Source organism: Berghia stephanieae, chromosome 1 (genome assembly GCF_034508935.2).
Source record: "Berghia stephanieae isolate SIO BIC M18660-M18661 chromosome 1, UCSD_Bste_1.3, whole genome shotgun sequence".
Taxonomy (NCBI): Eukaryota; Metazoa; Mollusca; class Gastropoda; order Nudibranchia; family Aeolidiidae; genus Berghia; species Berghia stephanieae.
The window spans coordinates 92,668,419-92,676,708 of NC_088360.1; the positions used below are offsets into that span (position 1 = coordinate 92,668,419).

The 8,290-nt window shown below is 34.1% G+C and overlaps 1 protein-coding gene across 1 annotated transcript in view; it reads left to right on the plus strand.

The window, feature by feature from the left end:
• The window catches only part of LOC144962381 (protein LTV1 homolog), a 52,867-nt gene extending 46,100 nt beyond the window's left edge, over positions 1–6,767 (plus strand). The window contains exons 11-12 of the mRNA XM_078895270.1: positions 858–1,043; positions 6,581–6,767. Of these exons, the coding sequence (XP_078751396.1) occupies positions 858–1,043; positions 6,581–6,694 (300 nt within the window). The 3' untranslated portion in view covers positions 6,695–6,767. The remainder of the gene's footprint in view (positions 1–857; positions 1,044–6,580) is intronic.
• Positions 6,768–8,290: the final 1,523 nt, after the last annotated feature.

Below are 8,290 nucleotides of genomic sequence, written 5' to 3' on the forward strand. Positions count from 1 at the left end.
AAACTTTTATAATAGTCTATGTTCAGGAAAAATAAGTATACTCCATTTTTAGGTGTGTTTATCTTGTCAAAGTACTTATGTAGGAATTCTCCAATATATAGAGGTTCAATTTACTACAAAGACTATTACGACTGAAAGACCATAATTTTGCTTCAAAGAAAATAAATATGCAATCACCTACTTTTTAGCCAATCTCCCTAATTTTTATCCCAGAACCCCCTTTCAAATGATGTACCAGGTTGGTAGTAATGCATTTCATTTCATTTACAACTGTGCTTATGTATTGGTCCTTATCTAAGTTAAGGCAGTTGGAATCTTTCTATATATTTTCTATGCAAAACGTATGTTAACAAGAAATAAAAACTTTGCTGTGGCGATGGGTTTCGAACCCGCGACCTTACTGGTACGACAACTCCGCCTGGCCAGGGAGATTGTTACTCTACCGTATGAGGTATCCACGACCCCAAAAAGAGTCGCTTCAAGCCTTAGTCTAACGAGAGCCTAATCTCCCCAACTTCTTGAGTTCACGAGTTCAACACACACAAATGCTATGAAGTTAGTTGGCCAGCATTTAAGCTTAATAGCCAATATTCTCAACACAAACATGTAACAGAAACGATTGAGACATTGAGTATGCTCCGGTATGAATTAAAAATTCACCCGAAATACCGAACCATACTCAATGTCTTACTGGGGGTGATGTGACCTAAATGTGTTGCAAGCACCATAAAACCCTTAAAAACAAAAACAAACAAATCATTTGGCATCCCTGTATATAAAATCTTACAAGACATTGCAGTCTGCAGAGCTGCTTTCAAATTCATGCATGATTATTTTTTTATCATTGACCACTTCAGAAAAAGCGGTCAAAAATGTCTTCAATCAGTGAAACAGAGCCTTCGGACAGGGGTTTGAGTAGAAAAGAGGTTGAAGATGAGATGAGATTGAGCAGAAGAGCCGACAAGGCTAGCACATTCAAACCCAAGGATGAAACTCCTGAAGAAAGGAGAAGTCGAAAAAAGGCTGTGAAAGAAGAAAGAAAGGTCAGTGCATATTTTTTTGTTCATCACTGGATTTATTTTTTTTCTTCTTCTTTTATATTTGCATTTTATGTGTTTTTTTTCTTCCTCTATATGTATAACAACTATGATCAGATAAACCTACAATTTAATGGCAGATTTCTCTGCGACCTTTTCTGTTCTCTGTACTTTCTGTTGGTTAGAGTCATCCTCTCATTGTTATTCCTAATTTTTTGGCCATATCTTACCTTGTTCTGCTGTGTACATATTTCCCTAATTTCCCTGTCTAAGATACATTGAAAATTCTTACTGGGATACAGACCTTTTCCGATCCAGACTGTTTCTCTAAAAATATAGTCTTCCCAAGTGAAATATTTGGGTATTCAATTTCACAATCAGGACATTATTTGTAATGAATGGCAGTGATGAAATTATAGTCACATAATATTGGGATATTATTACTGCGAATACTGGTTTTGAGACATTGAATGTCAAAAAGTAAGACAAAAACACATCATGATTACATTTACACATATTAGCCTTCACTATTGTTAAACTTTTAATTTTAATATTATTATTATTATTATTATTATTATTATTATTATTATTTTATTAGCGGGTGGTTGGATGGGAGCATCACCCTTGAATCATATACCTATGATGTTCGCATGGGTGTACGATCGATAGTGATGTCGTTTCTTCTTCTCTTTACTAGCCTATCCTGCTTCTTTGGTTTGTGATTGTATTTTTGACAGGGATATTTTTTTCTGTAAATCTTCTGCCTGTTTGTTCTTGGTTATTTATATTTAGCTTATGGATATTTAGGTTATGATTTTGATTTACATTTGTACTATTTTTGTTGGATTGCTTGTTTTTTTGTTTCAGCGGTCTCTCATATAACCTCTATTGTGTTGGAAGAGACCTAAAGCAACAAACAAACAAAAATTATTTTATTATTATTATCATTTATTATTATTATTGTTTTTGTAGTTGTTGTTGTAATGTACTTATTAAAATATATTCGATTTAGTGAAACACAAAATAGACATGTACTTTCTGGAACATTCATGAAATTGTCAGTCACAACTTTCTGCATACTAAATCGTTTCCATAGTTCTGCAAATTAGCTTTGTGTTTTTGAGTTAAATGTTTTTAAAATGACCTTTTGCCACTGTCTTATGTACAGATATCAACCCTGCGCTCTCATTTTGTACTGTAAAGATAATGATAAGGAGAGTTTAGACATGGTTTCAAGTTTCATGCATTACAGGAAAATATTGGCTAATTTTAATACATATTAATGTAGCAATGACTATCCTGCACAAATCTTTGGGCCTCTTTTTCGCTCACGAAGTGCCCAAATTCGCGACAAAATATGGGACGAAGCCGTTTCGTACATGCTATTTAAAAAAATTAATTACGACGCTGTTTATAATTGAATATGACTGAAAGTTGGCACACAGTTAGAAAAGAGGTCATTTTAGATTATGTCAAGCGACAAAACTCGTACGATTACCAGAAGACCATTAAAAATAGATTTTTACTCTTTGGAGTACAATATTTCTAAATCTACAAAGAGGAGAGATTTTGTCGCTCATTAGGTTATATATTCACATTTCTTCTATTTATATTTCAAATTTCATTCGATTATGATAAGTACTTTTCCCGTATTCTCACAAAACATCAACCCAATTTGCATTTCAATGAGTGAAAATATGGAGATGGCCATTTTGCTCCACCATCGCGCGACACGAAAATGACGTGAGCGAGGCAAGACTGCCAGATGGCCAGACTTTAACCTGACCAAATTCGACTTCAAAAGTGGCTAAATAGAAAATCATATGGCTTTCAATATTAAGACTGGCCCACTTAAAATGAACTAAATTTTAACAAATAGAAAATTGAATAGACTAGGATAAATGTCACTGAGACAAACATAGATGAATAAAATGTAAAAAAAGAAACAAAATTATATATTTGACAACCTTGTTCGCGACGACGGATGACACAAATCCTCGCACGCTTTTTAAAAATTAACCCATTACTTGGTAATGCGCCTGTTTGCGACTGATATTTCCCTTGTCTTGTCTTGATAATGCGCCCGTTTGCGCCCAGAGCATTCAGGAAGTGACTGGGTTGCCATGGAACTCATTTACAAAGGGAAATCACATTACTATGATGAATTACGGTGATTCCCGTGAACGGCCGAAATTTAAAATGAAAGTAGCTTTTTTCAGAATCCAATTTGAGTAATATCCACACTAGTTACGATTTTTTAAAGTAAAGCTTTGTTTTTGTTGGAATTTTGATCCTATGGCATTTGACTTTCTCAACTCCCTCTGGGATGAGGGTCTAAATAACGATGAAGATGACGTTAGTAGTATCTCCAATGAATCAGGCATCGATATTGATAATATAGACGATGAACCAGCTGATGTGACTTCAGTAAAGAGCAGTAAAGTTAGGTGCCCCAAACGTAAACAATAACAAGTTGCTAGTGATTTCCGTTAGGGACCGGAATAATTTACGCACAATATAGGTCTCCCAATTTTGTAGTTTGAGTTGTAGGCAATACACTTTCAGTATTGAAAATATGTTTACATAAAATCTAACAGTTGCAGAAATAATAATATAAGGCTAAATTATTATGAAAACCAGGCTCCGAATAATTCTCGTTTTGTTCACACCAGCGCAATAATTTGCTCTGGTCTAAAAATAGATAGACTGTAACTTTTGATAAATTTTAGAAAATTTTACCTTTTGTTCCATAAAATATCCATATCTAGACATTATTTGATGCATGATCGAGTATTTATGAATATGTGTTTCTTTTGCCACCTAACAGCCAAATTTTAAAGGTTATTTTTTTCTATTATTTACATTGGAACGTGAGCTGTCAAGACAGGAACATGTGGTTTGCCACGTGCTTCTCGACCTTTGTTTACGTTTGGGGCACCTAACTTTACTGCTCTAAAGAACACTTCATTTAGACCTGTAAATTCTCAGTCAATTAACTGAAATCAGTCAATTTGTCAAATTCAAATATTAAAAAAAAGGAAAGAAAGAAGTGAAGAAAGAAAGAATTCACAAATCGTCGTCGAATGACCGTATAGTAATTAGGAGTGTTCCATAACGCTACGCATAGCTCATGGGAGCCGTTAATATTAACGATGGATTTATTGCCAAGGCTAAGCGGCGCTTTTTAGAATTGGCGTGACTGAACACATTCCAGTGAAATTTCACACAGCCTTCGTTAAATTATTTTTTCACTTTCCAACCTGTCGTGATCCCAACGGTAGCCAATTTTAACTGAGCCGCCGAGCGATAAATTTCACTGTTTCGTCTAAGCCAAAATTGACCACAATTACAAGCTGGGGTTTAAAATTATAAAAAAAAAATAAAATGCGAATGCCGGAAGTAACATCTCTAGTAGATGATGGAGACACCTTTAAATCGAAAGTTAGATTAGGATAGATTGCCACAAGCACATTCCGATTGCCTCACGTTGTAAACAAACTGGTTGACCGTTTCTTCACTGATTGAGTACCTGATTATAAGGAACAATGGTAAGTAGCCTAATTAATTCCCGTGCAAATCAGGATGTTTTCTGCCATTGTTTTGCTCAAGCCCAAGCGAGCTTGCTGTTTTGTGGCGATTTACCTAGCCTTCATTTCGATTCTTTGAATTTTTCCGCTACGCCTGCCGAAGTTTCTTCTTGATAATTCACTTCTACTTAATAATTCAGTGTATTTGCCAGAAGTCATATTTATTTAAGTTTTTGTTTCTCTGTCATTTACTGATTGAAAATCAAGTTTGATCATTGCTACATTATTCTGTTCTCACAATGGCTGAGCTGTTCGTGGATCGCAATTCAGACTTGTCGAGCATCGATAAAGTTAAAGATGTGAGTGTGAGGAATAAATTCAATTGGTCATGGCTAGAAGTTAAAGATGATAATGGTGATTATTTTTCTGACTATGTCAAAAAAAATTCCAGAGGCAGGAATATGACTTTAATGAAGTCATCTTTACCTATATGAATGACATGCTTATTTAGCATTCCTTCTACATCAAATTATGGCAGTCATACTTCCAGTAAGAAATAACACCCTCTATTTTAATGTATTGTATTTATCACTCTCCTCTCCAATGATGCCCTTATTTTTTAAAAAATAATTGAATCTTCAGTTTGTCGAAGAGTTTCAGTCAATTTTTATAGAGCTCATTTACAGGTCTATTCATTGGATTGTATGTTTTTTGGTAAATTTTGACTTCATTATTTTTTTTCCTCATGAAATTCAATTAAAATCAATACATATATGATATCAAATGAAAGGAAATTTTATCAACTTAAGAATTGTGTGCTTTTTAGTAAGTTCCATTATTTATTTTGGGTTCAGTGAATTTTTAAACTGAGACAAGTCATGTTTACGGAAGAGTTATTTCCCTTTGCTTAGTAAAATGGGGTATCTTGACCCCAGTGACCTTATCAAGTAATGGGTTAAGGTATTGTTTCATTGTTATGTCATAGGGATAGTAGATTAACACACACACACTCTCTCTCTCTCTCTCTCTTTTTTTTTTTTTTCCCTTTGCCTTTCTTTCTATTTCTCTTTTCTTCTTTATTTTTTTTTTTTTTGATATAGAATTCAAAATGTCAATACATAAGTTATTCTGGTAAAGAAGTCTCTCCTCCCCACCCCTATCTCTCTCTCTTTCTTTCGCAACTATCCATTAAATCATCTGGTATATAGAGATGATATATTAGAACAAAGCAATGGTGATTGGCTTAGTTTAATCTTTTTTCTTTTTACCTTTGGGCTATGGCTTTAAATTTGAGAGATTCTTGGGTTGTATTTATAAGCTGAATAACTACTAGGTTTCTTTGCTTGTGTTTGATCGATAGACCGAGAAATTTTCCTCCTTTTTGACAAGTTCCCTTCTCTCTCTCTCTTTTTTTCTCTCTCTCTCTCTCTCTCTCTCTCTCTCTCTCTCTCTCTCTCTCTCTCTCTCTCTCAAATAAATATTAGAACTAACATAAGCCATGGTCTGACGGGACTGATTGATAATAATTCAGCAGGCATTTTCCGTGTCATTTGTATGGGTTGTAGACACAAGATTGCACTTCGGAAAAGTTCCAAATGATCAATATTATGTATATTTTAAAACAAATTTATAGTTGACCCTAGCCATACAGCTCTAAAACTATACAAGTTAGAACTCTTCTGATGTCTTCATCATATTTTCTGATAATTTTGCCATAAAATTGCCAAGTTTTAATATCTAATTCCACATATTAAGCGAGATACAGGCACAAACCAGAATAAAACGCAGAAAAAGCGTCCCATATTTTCCGTATTTTTTTCTCTTTGTGAGTCATCCAAATAAATGACATCTTTGAAACTGCATAACTTTGTTATAATATATTAATGGATTTTCAAAATTCAAAAAGATTTTAACTCAGTGTAGATAGGGCTTTGAGTTAAGAGTAGTATTTCCTACAAAAATAGAAAACAAGATTTTTCATAGTCATTGGTAATTAATGAGATTGCATTTTTTCAGGAAAGGAGGCAGGAGAAGAAAGCTAACAGAATTGTATTTTCTATGGAGAAGCAAAAAATGGCCAAGGAATCAGCAGCAGCATCGAAAGCTGGACAAGGAATAAGATTGTCTTAATATTTTGTATATTTTCCCTCGTTTTGATCGTGATTGTTTAATATATGAAATGATTAAACTTGTACAGATTATATGTATTTTGTTCATCTTTTTTTTTTTATATGTATGTATGCAATATTTGGGTATTTATCTATCCTCTAACCTCTTGTATGTTTTCCTTCTTGGGGCTGTTTTCTGTCCTTGACTAAGATTGAGATCACTAGTTTTTTTCCCTCGCCCTGGCAAGATTCCTAAGATGAAAGGGAAACAGTTAAATGTATGGTATTATTGGCGGGAGATTCCCCCCCCCCCCCCCCCCCCCCTTTAAAGCATCTCTCCGTCATACACCATGTTATTTTTTTTTGTAAGTATTTAAACATATTTCTCTTAGTGGGAACCTTTGCTTTATCTGGATGTGACTTTTAGGTCAAGCTAATCACGTTGACAGATTGCTCTTGGAATTTAATTCTGATCCCTATTTTAACTGGTCCCCCTTTTTCTTACTTTTCCATGGCTGCTTTTCAGCTGTAAATCTATAACTTTTGGCTTTCCCATTTTTGTTCTTTTGTACTAGTTATGAAATGATCTAAAAGTGTTGCGAGCACTATAAAACCCTTTAAATCAAAACAAAAAATGAACCCATTTGTTCATTTATAGTCAAAGAATAATTCTGTTCTTTTTCATATGAACAGGAACAATATTTGTTTTCTGATCTATTGGCAAGACAAGTTCAAATACAGTTGATGAAACTTTGAAATCAGTTCAAAATAATCGGCAATCATTCCATCTAACCAGTAAAAAAAATTGTTACAGACAGATCATTCCAATAAAAGAGTGTTCCAATTATTGGCTTTGACTGTATTTAAATTATCTCATTTAGCTGAAAATATGAAATATATTAATATTACATTATGAAGGTGATGTATATGGTAAATTAATATGCTGAACAACATGTCAAATGCACCTTTTGTAAAATTGCATTTATTAAACACAAAAATGATTCCAAACGACAAAGGTCAAATGCTTCTTCTCCTTCCTCTTCAAGTTGAAACTTCCTCGTGGAAGACTCATCAGCTCAGCTTTCACAATTGTTTTACCAGAAGCTATCCAAGTTGTTCCACAGTCTTGTAGTTGAGGGCAGAAACAAGTGAGGGTGGCAGTCCACTCTAGATTGCGGCAACATAGATTTGCCAAGTCTCCTCTTATTTGGTTGGAGGCCCTATCATGGAAACCTGACCTGGTTTTTTTTTGGCCTTTGTAAATACATTTAGTTTATTCTTCTCTCCCCTTTCCTTGAATAGTCCCAATTCGGATGTCATTCAAGGCCTTGATTTGTTTCTAGGATTTTGTTGAACATATTGTATAGCTGTCCCCGTGGAAAATTGCAAATGAAAACCCAAAAATTTGCATGCAAAAAATGCAAAAATTGCAAGGAAAGATTGCAAATTTAGGACATTGTTTTAAAAAAAAACAGCGCACAATAATTTATTCTTGCTTTAATTCTATGACAAGTACAGTCCACCAATTTTAGTTGGTATGTAGTATACAGTATTGTGTCCATAAATTACATTGATATTGACATTGCATACACAGGGAATGCCACCAGGAGATTTTGAA